Source organism: Eucalyptus grandis, chromosome 11 (assembly GCF_016545825.1).
Source record: "Eucalyptus grandis isolate ANBG69807.140 chromosome 11, ASM1654582v1, whole genome shotgun sequence".
NCBI lineage: Eukaryota > Viridiplantae > Streptophyta > Magnoliopsida > Myrtales > Myrtaceae > Eucalyptus > Eucalyptus grandis.
The window spans coordinates 31,658,042-31,677,453 of record NC_052622.1 but is presented as its reverse complement, the minus strand read 5'-3'; the positions used below and the strand labels follow the sequence as shown (position 1 = coordinate 31,677,453).

The 19,412-nt window shown below is 39.0% G+C and overlaps 3 protein-coding genes across 4 annotated transcripts; all 3 read left to right on the top strand.

Annotated features, from left to right (window-relative positions):
• Positions 1-400: 400 nt before the first annotated feature.
• Positions 401-2,820, top strand: LOC104425938 (protein DMR6-LIKE OXYGENASE 2). Its single transcript, XM_010038816.3, has 5 exons — positions 401-486; positions 828-1,138; positions 1,247-1,494; positions 1,958-2,285; positions 2,485-2,820. Exons 2-5 carry the CDS (start codon positions 860-862, stop codon positions 2,731-2,733), a joined length of 1,104 nt encoding a protein of 367 aa, XP_010037118.3. The 5' UTR covers positions 401-486; positions 828-859; the 3' UTR covers positions 2,734-2,820.
• A 3,321-nt stretch (positions 2,821-6,141) lies between these two features.
• Positions 6,142-8,381, top strand: LOC104425937. 2 transcript variants are annotated; one of them, XM_010038815.3, is made up of 4 exons: positions 6,142-6,324; positions 6,526-6,644; positions 6,717-6,874; positions 7,355-8,381. In XM_010038815.3, exons 1-4 carry the CDS (start codon positions 6,226-6,228, stop codon positions 8,305-8,307), a joined length of 1,329 nt encoding a protein of 442 aa, XP_010037117.2. In that variant the 5' UTR covers positions 6,142-6,225; the 3' UTR covers positions 8,308-8,381. The 2 variants fall into 2 exon arrangements, with proteins under 2 accessions (XP_010037117.2, XP_039160461.1); XM_039304527.1 differs by having other exon boundaries at positions 6,234-6,324; positions 6,473-6,644.
• A 6,076-nt stretch (positions 8,382-14,457) lies between these two features.
• Positions 14,458-15,282, top strand: LOC104427702 (RING-H2 finger protein ATL52-like). The gene has a single exon (XM_010040756.1). The coding sequence runs from the start codon at positions 14,458-14,460 to the stop codon at positions 15,280-15,282; it is 825 nt and encodes a 274-aa protein (XP_010039058.1).
• Positions 15,283-19,412: the final 4,130 nt, after the last annotated feature.

Below are 19,412 nucleotides of genomic sequence, written 5' to 3'. Positions count from 1 at the left end.
TGTCCATTGAAGGGTACGCGGAACTGTTGAGAAAGAGAACGAAAAGAACTGGGAGAGAGAGAGAGAGAGAGAGAGGTTGTTCCGTAAAGGGTACGCGGTGAGTCTTGAGAAAGAGAACGAAAAGAACTGGGGGAGAGGTGGCTCTCTAAAGGGTATGTAGTAAGTCTTGAGAAAGAGGACAGAAGAAGTGGGGTCGATGGTTCGGTGGCTGTATGGCATGGAATTTTTGGGGCAGGGTCTTGTCTTCTGTCTTCTCGTCCCTCCTCGCTCGTGTTATGACCAGATTTTGTTCAACGGTGGGGATACGACTCTTGACAAGGTCCATGTATACACGGTCATCCTATTTTAAAACTCTCCCCATCTTGAGGTTTCGCGTGGACTCCATCTATAAATACACCAACATCTCTCCTCAATTTCCTTACATCGTTTCAGTATTCTATTTCCTTGTCCCAAATCTTACTTCTGCCCAAGACGGGGTTAGTCCAGGTATAAAAGTGCTTCCTGAAACATCTCTCTCTCTCTCTTCTCTCTCTCAATAAACTCTTTAAGTGGCGATCAAATCCATGCATGAATTCTGATGAGTGCTCTACTTATTAAATTTTTACGATTGGCTGCACCCAAGAATCGTTTGTTAATTGTGCGGAGACACAGAAACAGTTACATTAGCGGTGATAGATTAGGGGGACGCCACGTGAGGTCCTGTCTTGCGTAAGCTGGGTTTTTGCCACAATTCTTGAGACATGAAGGGCTCTACTCATCCTAAACGCACTACCCCACCGTGAATGCAAGACTTACCGTCACGTATCTAACTAAAAATTGTGTGGCAGGTTCACAGCTTCAAAGTGAGGTAATAGAGTCAATGTCTCCTTCCATTGCAATCAGACTTGAAGAGGAATTGAAGGATGCAGGGCGTCGGTACCAGAAAGGAGTAAAACAGCTATGTGCAGATGGCATTTCAAGAGTGCCAAACAAGTATGTGTGGCCAGTTCAAGAACGACCAGTCAATGACAAACTGAACTCAAGCAAAGCCAAGCTCGTAAGTTTGCCTGTCATTGATTTCGCCGAATTGCAGGGCCCGAACAGGCCTGAAGCCCTCAAGTCGCTGGCCAAGGCATGTGAACAGTACGGGTTTTTTCAGGTGGGTGGACTCGTCCTAAACTGTGATTGGCTTCGAAATTCAAACTTTTTCTTGAAATTGCTCAAAGGCCGGTTGATGAATTTTGGTGGTCCATATGGTCGCGTGCAGCTGGTGAATCACAGTATTCCTAGCGAAGTAATAAGCAGCATGGTTGAAGTGAGCAAGAGGTTCTTCGAGCTCCCGTACGAGGAAAGGGCAAGGTACATGTCCTCCAATATGTTTGCGCCGGTGCGTTATGGGACAAGCTTCAATCAGAACAAGGACAAAGTATTTTGCTGGAGAGATTTCTTGAAGCTCACATGCCACCCTCTGCCGGATGTCCTTCCACATTGGCCTTCTTCTCCTACCGACATGAGGTAGTACGATGTTATCTTTCAAACTTTTCTGCAGTAAACTGGGTCTTGGTCTCCATCAAGAGTATTCGCACAAAAAAAAAAAAAAAAAAAAAGAGAGAGAGAGAGAAGAAGTTAAACTCATAACTATATGCTTGTCTTTGAATCACACATTTTCATATTTTAGGCATTTATATGAGCACAACCCCATTAAAAAAATTATTGCTAAAGACTTACAATTCAAACTCATTTTACTAGATCAAACCTCTCACGTGTTGAGAAACCGTGGAACTGTTATTGAGCCTACAAAAAGTAAAATAATTCGACCACAATCTTGCGCTGTCATCACATGATTCTGTCCATAAAGTCATCAATAAAACGAGTCTTTGACTCTGTAAGATATATTATTTGGTGAGGGGCCATCGCTAGCTTCTGCTTCCCTACCAAGAGCACATTATTCTAACGCTCAAAATCATGAATTAAAAAGGGAGTTGGCGGTTACCTACGCAAAAGAGGCCAAGCACTTGTTTCTAAAGCTAACGGAGGCCGTCTTGGATAGCCTAGCCGTGAGGCTGATGAGGGACCAAATCATGTCCGAGTTCGAAGATGGAAGCCAGCTCATGGTGGTGAACTGTTATCCGCAATGCCCCGAGCCAGACCTCACACTCGGAATGCCGCCTCATTCTGACTATGGATTCCTCACTCTCCTCCTCCAAGATCAGGTCCAGGGCCTTCAAATTCAGCACAAGGATGAATGGCACACCGTCCAACCGATCCCGGATGCTCTCATCATCAATGTGGGCGACCACCTTGAGGTAAGGGTCAACATTGCATTATCAATGACATTTCATCTGTTAGTTCTCGATCTCGTTAAATTTGGGTCTATTCTTCTACCTGAAGAAAAGATAATGCATCTACATATTCCGCGGGATGAATTGCATCATGTGAAGATTAATTTTGCTATACTAATTAATCCAATCATGTGAATATTCTTTGTTGCTTGATATGTGGCAGATATTCAGCAATGGGAGGTACAAGAGTGTTTTACACCGAGTCACCGTAAATTCGACTAAATCCAGAATATCAGTCGCATCCTTGCACAGTCTGCCTTCCAAATGCACGGTCCGGCCCTTGCCGGAGCTTATCGATGACGAGGTGAGCCCGAAGCGGTACATGGACACTGACTTCGCCAGTTTTCTAGCATACATCTCCTCCTGCGAGCCCAAGAAGAAAAATTTCTTAGAGTCTAGGAAGTTGATTTGACTGAGGTTCTACAATCCAAGAGTTGAAAAGGATAGATGCATTGTATTGGCTTATGTAGCATCAATTATTAATCAGTCATTGGGTGAAGAAGTCTCTGTCTTTCGTCCTTTTTTTACCCCAATGTCAGGGCTCTCTCAATTTCATGTTTATTTTGGAGGATGAAGACCGGCACTTTCCGTTCCAACACCGCAAATGTACTCGAGTCCTATTATGACTTCAATTCAGCATTTTGTTGGGCCCGCAATTCACATGGCAATGTAGATAACCAGTCTTTCATTGATAATATGAGACTGTGACATAACGAAAACAACAACAAAAAGGCTTATTTAGTAATTATGTTAGTAATTTCATTAAAGATTTCATAGTTTAAGAAGATTAGAAAAGGCAAATCAATCAAATTTGCTCAAATATCAATACAAAACCTAAGAATGTTCATACCACAAAAACTAAAAACATAAATAACAACTTAGAGGGAATGGATGAGACAACAATATTATCGTGATTAGGTTTTGAAGTACCTGACTTGGACACGGTGATCATGGGATGCGAAGGAACAGTAGCTATGGAATTGACTACGCGACAATCTCAGGAGAAGCTGCAACTGGGGTAGTAGTTGGTCCTGTGGACATTGCATTAGGGAGAAAGACTGGTAGAGCTTCTTGGCACATTTCCAGAAATGAGGAAGTCAAGTGACGAAATTCTGTGTAGAGGCCATCATTATAGAGCCCTGCAAGTTCACGGGCCAAATCAGAGGAGAGAGTAGATACAGGCTGAACTGATGTGGAGATAGGCTCGGTAGTAGCTAGCTTTGTGGTTTCTTGGGTTGGATTAATCTGAGAATCAACAGCAGCTCTTGAATTCTTATATGGGAGCCAATCCATCAACACCTGGGCTATAACTGACGGTAGAAGCTTGATCCTGAGACTTAGAAGCAAAAGGAAGATAACGTTCCATAAAAAAATTAACTTGCCTAGAGACATTTACACGTCCCGTTGAAAGATAAGGCATTGATATCCTTTATGCTTCTCAATATAACCCAATGAAAATACAAGGCAAAGATGCTTGACGAACTTATCATCCATAAAATCTTGGAGACACGGATAACAAGCCCGAAGCATGGAGTAATCAGGCGGCTTGCAATATGGTATCTCATAGATGACAAACCGAAGCATAGAAGCATAGACCTTGGATGTTGGTCTCTATCTCAAATCACTAATCCCTGCACTACATCCGTGCTAGACATTCATTTCGCAACTTCATCCGCCACTCTTAGAAAACAAGGAGGATTTTATTTCTTTCAAGGTAATCATAGTACGCGAATCAATATAAGTGCTTCCATGACTCTAGTAAAGAAGCCAACCACATTATTCCCTTCTTTTATCATCTAAGGTCTCTTTGAGGTTCTTCAAATCCATCATAAGTTTTTTAAACTCATCTAGATGGGCTCTAATGGAAGTACTTTCAACATACATAACTGGAACATCTTCTTCAACATGTATAGGCAATTGCTTAAATCCTTCATTACATAGAGGGTTTGCAATTTTGCCCACAACTCTGCTGCATCCTTCTCCTTAACTACCTCTATTAACACCTCATCCGATAGGTTTAACATGATTATACCTTTTGCTATCTCTATTAAGTAGTTAAGGAATTCAGTAACTCCAATGTTTTGGCCAAACCTTGGATTGTCAATGAAGCATGGATTGTAACACTCCACAATCTGAAGTTCTTCATGCCATTAAAATTTTCAATTTTTATTTTAGCTCTAAATATAATAGTAAAAACAAAATTTCCAAATAGTAATTAGACAAGCAAAAGCCCAAATCAAATTCAAAAAAGTCCAATCCTTAAGCTCTTATACCAATTATTATAATATAATGTGGAAACTAATCGAATTTTGCAATTAAATCAATGCAAAATCATTAGAGAAATAAATAAGGAGTAATAAAGAATATCGGGGATTTATGTGGATCAATATGAATTCCAATGCTCGACGGAAGAGTCAATAGAAAATTATTAATTAATAATCAAAGAATTAGAGTTACAATTACTCGTATGCTCAATTATTTCTTCACGCTTAGATTAACTAAAAATCCGTGTGTTCAGAACTCCCTTTTGTCCGACCCAAAAAAAAGGCTCCACTTTGCGGCTCATGGAGGAAGCTTCCATGTGCGGCCGAATTAAGAGTCTCCAGTGCGGAAAGATCTTTGGTACATAATTATATTATTAACCAATCACTAAAGATCTCCTCCCTTACGCGGCTTGAACATACATCTTCTTTAAGGAAAGAATAATTAAGTCCAAAAAACAAATCTCCACTGACAATTTATTAGGAACCCTTTTCTTGATCTTCAACACGTAAAAAAAGAAACTCAGCGGTCAGAGAATACAATAGTCTATGGATTGGTCTATATCTTTTGATTGATTTCGTACACGGACTCAAACTCGAAACATAGTTTGATAAATATTTTTTACCATTGAGGTAAATGTGTAATAAATTTCGCAAATCCCTTATCAACTTCTATCTGTTAAGTGATTCATCTCACTACATTGGTCGATTTCTTTATTTTATTTTTCTTAGTTTATCCATTAGTGTATGGTAGTAGTTCTCCTTAACCGTTACTAATGGTGGACCATAGTCTTCAGACATTAATAACGCTTGAAAAATAAAGTCTATTCAATTCCATGTGGGAAGAGTTGTGTGTCACTGCTTAATGTGGCAGTAGAAATCAGCTATATTTGATAATTCTATGTAACACATATAGACACTGCTAAGTCGTCGCCGGCAACTGGAAGCCGAGCTTGGGAATCCTGTGCCTGGCAATATAAATTGAACCTTTTAATACATTTATAGTGCCTTGATATTGATAATATAGGTAAAACGGGATACTCATTGATCAAATTGAAACAAAAGTCGATAAGTTTACTGATCAACTACACGTGGATATTTGAATGTAAGTTGTTAACTTTATTAGATGTTTACATTTACCGTAACTATAGAGTATAGGTAGATTTTAAAATTTACTGGAAATATTCAAATGTAGTTTGTAACATACTAATTGACTAAAAATTAGTAAATGTAATTATAAGTTGGTGAATTTTTTTAATTTTGCCGTGGGTGTGGGCTTCATATCGATAATATTGGTAAATTTTGACAACGACCAGTATTTGCAAATTAGATGTTAAGTTGGCAATTTACAAACATGTAACTAGGTGAGTATTTCATTTATAATTGAAAAATCAAATGTCTTATAAATTACTAAGACAATCAATCAAGGATTTCAATTACCAGTTGCCAGAATTGACCTCTTTAAAGTCAATGTGAACACTGAATTGAAAAGGGAAGAACATAGACATGTTTCATAGGCTATCAATGTCAAGTCATGATTTACTCGGTGTCTGCGGTCAACTAAGCCGCGTCCACCCAAGTGTTTAATAATGCAATTACGTGCAATTTTCTGATCTGAGCAAAGTGGTCTGCTGAAAAGCACGATGAATATCAGAAATATCTTTTGCGGATTACCTTCTCTTCCTCGGACTATTGTAGCAATAACTGAGGAATCTGAGCTCGTCCCATGTTCAAACAGAGAGGTGCGTTTTCTTTCTCTGTCAGAAGTCCCGAGTTCTTGTCTCCGACTTGCAGTCGTAACTAATTTCACATGAAGTCGAATATCATATCTTTTTCTTTTCTTGTTTTCATAGCTCGGGAAGTATATTTATGGCGTGATTATGATGTTAGAGGATCATTCATGAAACTCTGTTTTGCTGAAACTCTTGCCGATGGGGAAGCAGGAAATGGTGGGTGAACAACTCGTAACTTCATGGAAATACATATGGAAAATCACCAACTTCAGTAGCTTAAGTTCAGTCAAGTACTACTCTCAAGTATTCACAGTTGGCGTCCACGACTGGTAAACATTGTTTCATTTTCAGCGGTCGTAAAATGATGTATCTTCTTAGGCAGTTGGCTTGATTCTGAGCAGGCGCCTGTTGATCTACCCAAAAGGCAATAGAGCCAACTCTTTGGCACTATATTTGAGTGTTGCCGATCCTGCAGGACTTCCAGACGGATGGTCTAGATTTGCACGGTTCAAATTGACTCTGGTTAATCAGATAAATCCTGGTTCTTCAAAGAGAAAGGGTATGAATTGTCTACTCCAGGGCCTCCTTTTCCCCAGGCTAGATGGTTCTTTTATTTAATCTTGCTGTTAATATACTTCTGAAAGGATGATAAGCGATGATCTGAGTTCTTTTGTTGGTTCATGTAAGATCTGTAAAATTCAAGTAACAATAAACATGTGATTTTGTCACTCTACCCCTCTTTAGACACCCAGATTAGTTTTGGAGTGAATATTCACCATGTTGAAAGTGGATGGCGAGTGTAGATTTGATGCTGAAGAAATCTGAAGGACCAAATTGATGTTTTGCTGAAGTAAATTAGAACATTCTGGTGCTGTGTTTTGAATCTTTTATTCAAACATGTTTCAACTTTACTCCGGTTGTTTGATCTGCCATCGAATGTCGCTCCTGCATAATATGGTAAATGTCTATATTATTATATGCATACTCTATTTATGATCTACATTCTTTGCAACCGCTAAACTCGCAGCTGATCTTGCAGAGACAGAACACATTTTCACTGCTAGAGAGAGCGATTGGGGTTTCACATCCTTTATTCCGTTGAGAAAGCTTCGTTGCTCGCGTAATGCGTATTTAGTAGGCAATACTCTGATTGTCGTAGCCCAAATTTTTGTCACTCCGCCACCGGCTAGTGTTCCCGCGAGTGCTCCTCTGGCAGAGCCTGAACCTAGGGACACTCCCACTGCTATGGTTACACAGACAGATTCAAGTACTCTCCCTCCAGCGCTTACATTGACTGATACATTTGATTTGTATTTCACGAGTCTTGAGAAACTCCTCAACGATGCCGAGGATCGTCCAGGCAAATTAACGCAGTGCTCCGGTGATCGAAGGAGTGATGTCTTGACTTCTGAAGCTCCAAGCTTGGAAGAAGTTGAGAATGCCAAGCGGTCTCTGAAAGAGTGCCTTTCGGATATCTTCAAGTTAAATGTGAAGGACAGATTGGCTGAAGCAGTGTCCATCTTGAGCCTTGCTCAATGTGGGCTATCAGCAGACCAGCAAAAGTCGATCAAAGCATTTTGGGCCAACTTCGATGAATTCACCTCTGATTTCCTCATCTTTGAGCAGGACAATGCTGAATTTGAGCTGCAAAAATTGATAAAGGACCAAATGTTTTCGACGATGAAGAAGAAGCACAAGACACATTTGTCATTTAAGCAATTGATGAGCAACCTCGCCAAGGAAGAGGAAGAGCTTGAGGCAAACATGGAGGGGGAGCAAGAGTTTAAGGCGAAACTGGAGGGAGTGCAGGGTAAAAGAGAGAAGCTCATCTCAGAATGGGAGATTTTGATGGTTGAATCAGAAGAGGCAAAGTCTGGGTACAAAGCTCAAAAGAAGAAAGTAGAAGAGGCAGAGGAAAAGAAAAGAATAGCTGAGGAAAGAATGTCTAGATCAGCAACTGCTTGGTCCAACTTAAAGGCTCTATTTTGTTAAGCCTGTGACCTGTGCGTATGTACAAAGACGGGGTAGCCATCAAAAAAGTTTTATAAACCTTTCAATTTTATCCATTTAATTTTGAATTTTTTAGCATTTTGTCAATTGAGTTTATCTAGTTAATTTTACCTTGACATCATTAACATACATATTAACCATTCTACGCGGCACAGGCGACACTGACGTGAACATATTTTAATAATGTTTTAAATTTTGTATAATTTTTTTCTTTTCTTATTTTCACTTTTTTTTTTTTTTTTTTTGGATTAGGGCTGGAGGGTCATTGGCCAACCCTCATTGGTCACAATCGAGAGTCGCAACACCCTTCCATGATTAAGGCTTTGTGGCCTCACCCAAATTAAGTGAGCACCATGGTGCCTTCACCTAGTGAGAGTTAGCCAATGACCCTTGTCAATCCTCAATCCCTAAAAAAGTAAAAATAAAAATAAAAAAAAAAATGCAAAAGAAAAAATATTAATATCAGCACTACTTGTGTCATGTAAGTTGGCGAGTGTTTATGTTAGTAATTTCTAGAAAAAATTAGTCCAATGAATTCAATTAGTAAGGTTTATGTCAAAATTGGTAAAATTAATAAGTTTATAACTAAATTGACAAGTGTAATAGATTTAAGATTTTTTTTTATAATTGTCCCAAAAGAGACCGTTGCTCAAAATTGCTTGGGCGGTCTTAGCATATTGGAAGTCAAATTGATAATCTTAATTTTTCGATTTTTCAGTTTGGTTTGCTCTAGTTAAATCAATGACATACTAGTACCTAATTAATTTTTTGGATTGATCAATATTCAACACGAACATCTCAAGTAATGTTTCTAAAAGAATATTAGATCATAGAGTTTTGAGTTTTGGTCTTTCATCCAATTATTTGATATGGTTTTCAATCGTAAATCTTTTAGGAAATTATTTTTAATGGTTATTGTAGCATTTCGAATTTTGCCGACCGGGGTTCTTCTGCTAGTTATGCCATGCTTCCTAGGATCTTCTCAAATCCGAGATTTGGGTAACATACGGGATGCAAATCATACATTCGAAAAACCATACTTGAGTCACTACCACTCAGTTTGAAAAACCTCGATCAATTAATCATCTAAAGGCTTACCTAAGTGCACGAGCGAAGGAAATTGATTTAATGCTCCATATATTTCAAGAAAACTTAATAATTTGAAAAATATTTTTTTTTCTAAAAACGATTGCTTGTATCATTTGAAATAATTTAGTTAATTAATCATTATTGATAATAATTATTTTGAAATATTTTCGTGAACTATAGAAAATATTTTTGTGCACTCATTCTTGTGAGCGATGCAAACGATCGTTATTCGAAAAATATTTTCCACATCATTGATATTCTACAAATAAATGGAACCTAAGAAAGTTAAATATCTTAAGCCCAAGGTTTGGCAAACCTAGGAGATATTAACATCCCACGATGCCCTTTTGGTACCACGGTCTTAATTTTTTTTTTGTTAGGCCCTGTACCATTCATCAATTAACTCCCAGAGCATGTGTGATGTTTGTCGCCCAAACAGTTAAATTTTTTTTGGGTGGGGGGTTTGTTTAGATAATCGAATGAGTAAAAAGGAAAATGGGCCTCTTGTCCCATAAAACCTGAGGACGATTAGAGAGCCAACTACAGAGAATGGCTTTTATTATGTGCTGATTGATTGGACTCTCTAAGGTAGTGGGACTACTTGGACGTCTGGGCCAACAGAGCTTTGCATTCGGTGATAATATATTGCACGTCCCACGCTAGCCCATCAAGCTCGGTGGGAGCGCTTACCAAAGTCGAGCTACCATTCCATAAGAAGCTTCATTTCAGTTCATGCGTTGAAGTGCCCGCGTGTTTCCAGAAGAGCCAAGGGTTTCAGCTTGAGCAACCGAGCCGCTGAGCTGACCCTCACAAATATCGCGAATCCGTCCACAATTTTCCCAGAAAAATCATGACACGTGCACTTTATAGCTCCTTCAGTTGATCCTCCAGCGGTTGATATTGATCTTCAAGGTTCCTTCCGGCCTCAGCTCGATTGAGACCGGTGAACTCGGGACTTGCCAGATCCAAGCGAGCTTGGACTCAATCGAGGCCAGTGATCTCATGGCTTACCCGATCCTAGCAAGCTCGAGCTTGCTTATGGTCATTGCTGAGGTCAGGTGACCGACGGAGGGAGAAGGAAAATGAATAATTAAAAAAGTAAAAAGAAAAAAAGAATAATTTATAAATTCAAATATCTTTTTTTGTCTAAGATAAAGTTATGAGATTAAAATCATTTTCCAAATGATCCAAACACCATAAAATGTTTTTGTTCACATATTATCAAATAAAGAAAAATTCGAAAAGTATTTTGCTTTATTGTGAAGTTTTTCTCCAAATAGACGCACCATAAGTTTTAATTTGTCGTGTTTGCTGTATCCGAAACTTGCCAATTCGTATTGCTAGCAAGTGCAAGCCCATATTTTAGTAGGAGAACAGTTTCATTTGGGAAAAGGAAGAAATAAGTCAGTTCGAGTACTAACACGAGGAAGGAATTATACAAATTCCATAGCTCAAAATTGATAGAATTATCTCTTACTAATGAGGTTAATCCGATATTCCCAAAAAGGAAAAAGATAATCGTTACTCGATTGAGAAAATCACCATCCGCCGTCTAGCGGATTCTATAACCAAGTCAAAGTAATTGCCGGCTTAGATGATATCTATGCACCTCTTTCCTAATTCCTATCCAAAGTTGTGGTCAACTTCGATATCTCCCAAATGTTTATCGACTCAGTCCTGCCCTACTCCCCACCTTGGTACTTTAGCAACGCCAAATGCACCATCCGTCCAAGCGCTAGAGGATAAACCAAAATCCAATTCATCGTTCATTAAAAGAATAAGCATACCAAAAATTCTATAACTTGACTCTAATATATATAGAATTTTAAAAATTACAAAAAGTATAATTAAATCCTAAAATTTATTCAATTGATACAATCAAATCACTCTATTTATTCTTTTGATTTTAGATTAAAAGAAAATGCTGCTATGACTTTATTTTATTATTTTTCTCTCCGATTTTGCTTTTTTTTTTCTATTATTTCTTTTTTCCACATGGCATTGACCTTACTAAAACATGAGATAGAAGATTAAAACCACATTGTTTAGCCGAAATTCTAAAATTTAACTAAATTTTTATTACATTAGATTAAAAAAATAAAAGGTAATTTAAAAAAAATGCACAAAATAGAAAAGAAAAAAGGCAAGGGTGGTGACAGCCTATCGCCAAGGCTTCATTGAGTACTTCCTAGTAATGGTTGGGGTGGTGGCAGCAAGGGCTACCACCTTTGCTTATTGAATTGATACAATCAAATCATTCCATTTATTCTTTTGATATAGATTAAAGGAAAATGCTAGCACAACTTTATTTTATTACTTTTATCTCCTATTTTGCTTTTTTTTTTTTTTCTATTATTTCTTTTTCTACGTGGCATTGACCTTACTAAAACATGAGATATAAGATTAAAACGACGTTGTTTAGCTGAAATCCTAAACTTTTTAACTAAATTTTTTATTACATTAGATTATAAAATATAAAACGTAATTTAAAAAATGCACAAAAAAGAAAAGAAAAAGGCAAGGGCGGTGGCAACCTGTTGCCAGGGCTTCACTGAGCCCTTTCTGGTAACGGTTGGGGCAACGATGGCAAGGCCTACTACCCTTGCTGCTTCTTCTTTTTAGTGTTTTTAAATTATTTTTTAAAATATAATTTAATTAGATTTTGATTATAAAATTTGGATTTAGGCCAAAATGATGTCATCTCTTGTCTTATATTTCATTTTATAGTAAGGTCAATGCCATGTGGAAAAAGCAAAATGATAAAAGAAAAAAAAACCATGTAGGAAAGAGAAAATTATCAAGAAAAAGCCATGTTAGCATTTTCTATTAGTTTACTTGGACTCAATTATATCAATTTGAATAGTTTTAGAACTTAATTACATTTTTTCAAGTCTTAGGACTAAATTGCACCGTCTTGATAAGTTTTAGAACTTTCGATACACTTATCATTTTATAAATATAGTATCGATGTTGAAGTGACTTAAAATTGGCCACAAACCTACAATCATATAAATTCTTGTCTAATATTCATTGAATCCAACGGGCATCGTGTTAGGGTCTAGTTTATACTCTCCTTCAATAGGATGACACAGGGGTCCTGGGGCAGAGCCCCCGAAACATTAAAGGACTTTTATAATTTAAGCCCATATTTTATCGGTTGGTTGGTTTTAGACTCATGAATAGCTACTAGTATATATAATCTCTTTTTGTTGTAAATGATATATATATATATATATATAACTATAATTGAGTGGCGAGATGTACTAATTACAATGAAATCATATGTCGGATGTAGCCCCAATTTAAAGATAACTCAAGATGATACCTCATGTCTTGAATTTTCTTTTATGTTTTTACTCTCGATTTCCTTGTGACTGTATGCCAAATCATGACACATCGAACGGCACACATAAAATTGAGAGAACCCTAAGAGTAGGAAGATAGATATAGATAGGAAAAATTAATTCAGCCATTCAGGCTATGTTCATTTCGCAAAAAAAAAAAAAAAAAAAAAAAATCAGGAAAACGTTTTTCGGATTTTCCGGCGTTCGTTTCATGAAAATGAATTCCTTGGGGAAAATGTTTTCCATTTTTGAAAAGTGGAAAACATCTTCCTCACTTGATTTCTTTTATCTTACACCTCTACAAATCATCACTTTCTCCTCCTCTTTCTTCTTCTTCTTTTCTTTCTTTATTCAAATTATTTTTTATTTTCTTTTTATTTTTTAATTCGAATAATTTTTAATTTCATTTTTCTTTTCTATTTCTTTTTTTTTCCTTTTTCTTTTCTTTCTTCTTTCTTGGTTAGTCGTCGACCGTTGCTAGGTGAACCTCAAGCTTGTTGATCTCAAGCTCATGCTTTGCACTCTTGTTTATCATTTTCTTTATTTATCCTACCTTATAGTTGTGCATTGCTCAAGCAAAGGGCTCTACATACTTTGTTTCTTTTTTTCTTTTGTTTGTTAGAACACAAAAGACGCAATGAATTCTTACCTTTTACCAAAAAAAAAAAAAAAAAACAGACGCAAAGAGACCACCGCCTTGATGGCCGCGATGGTTTGGGCTTTCTTCCCCTCACGAATGGGAGGAGTTCGAATCCCCTCATGGTCGATTGGAGTCTTAAGTGTGACATCGGGGTGGTGGGTCATCCGCTAACATTACTCACGGGTTTACTCGTCAAGGCAGGGTTTATCCGCCCGGCTGCCGGCTATACAGGGTTGGAAGATTGTCATTTGAGTTGTATATGCTTTGCTTCTTTTCTCTTTTACTTCTTTTTAAAATCCATACGGACATTTTTTTAAATAGATGAACGTTTGGTAACAATGAAGGAACAAATATATGGAGCAAGTTTACCCGAATTTAAAGGCAAGTTCATATTTGAAAAATTCATAGGTTGTTAAGTGATGCATGCCTAAGCGGTGAAGTCTTAGAAAGTATTTTCCTTCTGAACACCAGAAAATATTTTCCGAAACATTTTCAAGTTTAGCCGAACACCAAAAAATATTATTATTTTTTTGGAAAATGACTTCTGAGAAAACATTTTCTGGAAATGAACTATTTTCTGCGAAACGAATGGACCCTCAAATTATGTAATTGCATTATTCATTTTAATATGTTTAATTGAAATATAATTTATATTCTAGATAGGAAAGATGTTCACCCCAATTATTTTAGGGATTATATGGTGGCCATAACGGTACACAAATTAATTTTGTGGTGTTCACGGGCACTCTGCGTAATTTCACAAATTCTTGACGGGTGGTTGGTAGATTCTGTAATCCAGGGAAGTGAACAAATCAAGAATCCACCCTCGTTTACATCGTCACAAGCGCAGCCGACCGGCATCTACCTCCCCCGTTCAAGAACGAGAACAAGGACAACCACAAAGTCAAACACCGATCTCGTAGCTTTCATGAAAGCATCGACGCCATACCCAGAGCATGCGCTAAGACCATCAATATAATAAATCATCAGAAAGCGACGTCCGTTGAGCGAGCAAAATTAACCCCCAAAAGCCTCTCGACCAAAATCAAATGAGCAGCAATGGACGAAAGCTCGTCTTCCTCGACCCTAACCCCATCGGGATCTTACCTCACTCCCTTCCTTCTCTCCATGACTGGCATCGTTGCCACCTCATTCGCCATCGTCGCCTACCACGTCCTCTGTGTCCACTGTTGCGCCCGGCGGCGGCAGCTCCCAGCAAATAATCCGCCTGGGGAACGACAGAACTCTGTAGCTAGAACCGGCGGTGTCGAGGAGAAGGTCCTCAGGGCCATCCCAGTCCTCTCCTACTCCTCCAAGGGGAACCGGCTCTTCCGCGTTGACCAGAGTGAGTGTGCTGTGTGCTTAGGCGAACTGGCGGACTGTGAGGCGGTGCGCTTGTTGCCCGCCTGCCGGCATGCGTTCCACGTCCCATGTATCGACCAGTGGTTCTCAGCGCATAGCAACTGCCCCGTCTGTCGATCTCCTGTGGCCGGCCCGCCAGCAGGGGCGGCAGATGATCTCTTGGCCATGACTACAGCTTCCAGCAGTGGCAGAGGTGATGCCGGGGGTTCCGATGGGCCATCGCCATCGAGCAGCTTGCTCCAACGATGTGTGTCGCTCAACGTATTAGTGAGCACACCTTCGGACTCGGCCCTATCTCGTGACATCATCATAAACGTGGAAGAGGACAGAGAGGATGCTTGTAGTTCATCGTCTAACGATGATCCGACGTCGTCGTTACTGGAGAAAGGCGTGGTGTTGAGTAACAGCAGGTCATTGGGAGAGAGGTCAGCAAGGCAGTTGGATAGCTTGTCGTCGAAGTTGCTCGGGTCGTTCGTGCAGCTGAGTAGCAGCTGCGGGGGTGATGCAAATCTTCCTTGCTGAACGAACTGCATCGCCTTTCTCCTCCCTCTCCATTCTCTTATTTTTATGGTTCGGTTTACCTCTTTTTATTCACATGTAAAATAATTCATTGCAAGTAATATTTTGCCTTTTTAGTCTGGGGTTTTCATTGCGAATTCTAGTGCCACGAATGGTCATATTCAATCTAATCTTTACTTGTGTGGCGTAGCACAATGTTGAAAGTTTCGTAGCTGAATTGCTGCTTTATAGAGGTGCCACTGCACGCTATGCCAGTGCTGCACCTAGCCACAACCAGCGGTCTGTTGAAGACTTTGCCATTGCCAAAGTGCATCAAATGCACACAGAGTGAAAGTTAAATTAAAATAACTTAGGGAAAATGTCACAAATGGTTCCTATACTTTTACTTAATATGCAATCTCGTCCCTTAACTTTTGATTGGCCCAATTTGGTCCATAAACTATCGATAAATATCCGATCTAGTCCCTAACTATTTGAAAATTGACCAATTTCATCATTCCGTTAGTTAAAAGTTAACGGAATTGGGCATTATGTTAGTTAAAGTTAACGGAATTGGGCATTTTGGTCTTTTTTCTTTTTCTTTTTCTTCTCTCTTCCCTCCACCGGCCATGGCGGAGTTGGTAGAGGGAAGTTGGCGTCTAGTGAGGGTCACCCTCGCTTGGGCTGGGTGAGGGCCGTCCTTGTCGGACGCGGGCAAGGGAAACCCTCGCCGGTGTTGGGCAAGGGGCTCCCTTGTGCCCAACGCTAGATCTGGTGAGGGCACCCCTCGCCCGACGCCGGCAGGGGTGGCCCTCACCCAACATAGGCGAGGGCAGTCCTTGCCAGCTTCGAGCGAAAGGTGCCCTCACTAGATCTTGCAACGCGGGCGAGGGCCTCCCTCGCCAGCCCCTCACTCGACACCAGCAGGGCTTGTCCTCACCCGACGCCAGCAAGGGCTGCCCTCGCCCGTGTCCGGCGAGGATGGCCCTCGCCCAACATCGACGAGGGCCACCCTCACCCATGTCCGGCAAGGATGGCCCTCGCCCGACATCGACGAGGGCTACCCTAGCTAGCCCAGGCAAGGGCGACCCTCGCCGGACACCGGCTTCCCTCCACCATGGCCGGTGGAGGGAAGAGAGAAGAAGAAGAAAAAAAAAATGAAAAATAGTAACGGAAGGATTAGGTCGGACATTTATTGATAGTTCAAGGACCAAATTGAGCCAATCGAAAGTTCAGGGACAAGATTGCACATTGAGTAAAAGTATAGAGACCATTTGTGACATTTTCCCAATAACTTATTGAGATCCAAACTTAAAAATGTGATTGCAAATAGTCAAAACAACTACCACTGGAAATATTTGCCATGTAAATAACATAAAATAACATCTTATTATATGTACTCTCTCTGTCTCATACTTAATTTTTTTCCGAATCACGATTTGAATAGCACTTTATTGTATAGGTCTTCGAGTTAAGTACCCCTTAGATCCCAAATTTTTGAATAGTTCAATTAATCCTCCCAAAGTTGCATTTGTTAGGGTCATTCTCTCTTTTACTTGAGCACGCCTTAAGAAGCCCATGAAACCGGCGTTTCTCTCTCTCCACTGCCCCACCGTTTGCCACTGAGACCACCACCATGCCACCATGAAGGAGCTCAACGTCCTATGGATTCAGATGACCTTGACATATTCTGAAACGGACGCCTTCCGTGGCTATGCATCATGATTGTCAAGCAACAATAGCCACGTAAAGAATGAAACTTTCAATAGTTAAAAAAGACACATCCTGTTAGGACGCGATGTTATAAAATAATTAGTTGAAGATAGAATCATGTACATTGGTTGTATGAATTTGGCCAATTCTCTTAAATCTCTGGGGAGATAATTTATGATATATCGAGGGGAATGGACTTAAGCTAGTTGAGGTAAATCAATAGTGATGTTACCCAACCTATGTGATTGGCAATCCTCTAAATTAAGTTTATATGGGTAATAACAAGTCACTTGTTGATCTAGTGAGGTATTATTAAAAATTGTTATCCCTTCTAAGGTGAGAATAGTACAAGACTACAATGAAAAAGAGGTTGTGGTAAGCTCTTAATAATTCATGACCATTATTGGTGGCATATTAAACTGCAAAATACATTGGATAGAAACACTTATGTAAGTATGAAGTGGGATTGTTCCTACGAGAATTTTCAGCAAAAATCTCTAAAACACTTATGAATAAACCAAGAACATGCATAGCCTATTAGCACAAAACTACGTTGAGCAACGAAATTTGTGGTGGTGTAATATGATTGATGAGAATTATAATTCACAAAAGAATTTCTCTGGTTCATAGAAATTTCAAATTTCACAAATAATTTCGTGAATTATATTTCATTTTTTTAAGATCTAGTTCATAGCCAAGCACCAATTTCAATGCAATTCATTCAATTGAGTTTAACCCAACATTTATTTATTTTCCTTTTTTTTTTCAAGACCTTTGCTCATATGTTGCCTTTGCTTGGCATTCGCATTTTTAATGTCCGAATTTATTGCACGTAAAATGCTCTCACTTTTGATTTGTCACTTATTTCATATTTTTAAGTGAAATTTGAATTTCCACTTCTACCTCGACCTCCTCCACAACCTCAACTGCCTTGATAGCCTCCTCGACTTGATGGAGCTATGATGCTTGGTCAGAATTTGAATCAATGGACTTTTAATTCATTCTTTGCTCATGCAAGCACGATGAACCCATCAACCATTCCAATGTCAGGATTGACAGATCTTGCCCTTCCTCAATTGCTATGACGACATAGTCAAATCTTCTAGTCAAAGCCCTTAAGATTTTCCTACGAGTTGTAAATCTTGGAGTTCTTCACCATTAACCCTCAATTGGTTAATGATGGTTTGCACACGATCCAAATATGTTGAGATAGATTTAGAGTCATTCAGGCGTAAAGACTCAAAATTGTTTCGAAGCATTTGAAGCTACACCCATCACGATCATCGCCTTTGTAGGATTTTAATAAAATATCCCACGCTTCTTTTAGATCTTCGCACTCAATATTCTGTCAAATATTGTTCCTCCACAGCTTAAAAAATCGCATACAATGCATTCTGATCTTTATTCCTAGACTCTACCAGAGAATCTTTCTCCTCCTTTCTTAAGGCCTTGAATGCTTCAGCATCGACCACTTTAGTGTAGCCATTTTCCACTAGATTCTACAAATCTTGCGATTTGAAGAGAACTTTCATTTAGATGGATCAATTGTTAAAATTCTTTCCGTTCAACTTTGGAAGTTGCAATTGAATTGATCAAGAACTTGCGGATGACATTTTTAGCTCTAATACCAAATGTTGGAACAAAAAAAAAATTACAATTTTGGAAATTTGGAACAAGTGCACAAGTTAGAAGGAGAAAATGTTTTTAGAATTCTTTTCTGGTGGTTTCTTGTTTATAACACACCCTCACATCCTGTATAATAGCAAAACACCTAAATTACGATTAAGATGAAGACAAACATCCCACACACTTAGGCTGCGCATGACAACGCTTCTATTCCGGGGAAGAGTTTTTTTTTTTAGAAATAATTTTTTTCTATTTCTATTCCGGTGGCGGCTGGTGACGGCGGTGGCTGGTGGTGGCCGGTGGTGGCTGGTGGTGGCCGGTGGCTCCGAGCGGTTGACGGTGGCCGTGGCAAGAAAAAGAAATAAAAGAAAAATAAAAAAAGAAAATAAGCTTATTTTTAGAAATTGTTTTCGGGAATAAGAAGCAACTTTTTTGCTTCTCAAAACTGTTCCTAGGAATAAAAATTAGAGAAATTGTTCCCAGAAACAAATGTTTTACTAAACAGGTTTCTGTTCTTTTGTTTTTTTTTGTTCTGCAGTACAAAAGAACAAAAATTGGAAGAAACAGGAGCGTTACCATGCGCTACCTTATTATCCTAAGGACAAAATGTCAACGACAAGAAAACACAAACATTAAATGAGCCAAAGACCAAGAATTCTTCACTCCTTCTCACAATGTTTGAATTTCATGCTGTCTGACAAAAAGCCAAACAAAAGCTTCTCTTTTGCTAATGAAAGCATTTACTCCTTGTTGAATGGTAGAGGGTCTACCCAAATATAGCCCAATGAGCCAAAGACCAAGAATTCTTCACTCCT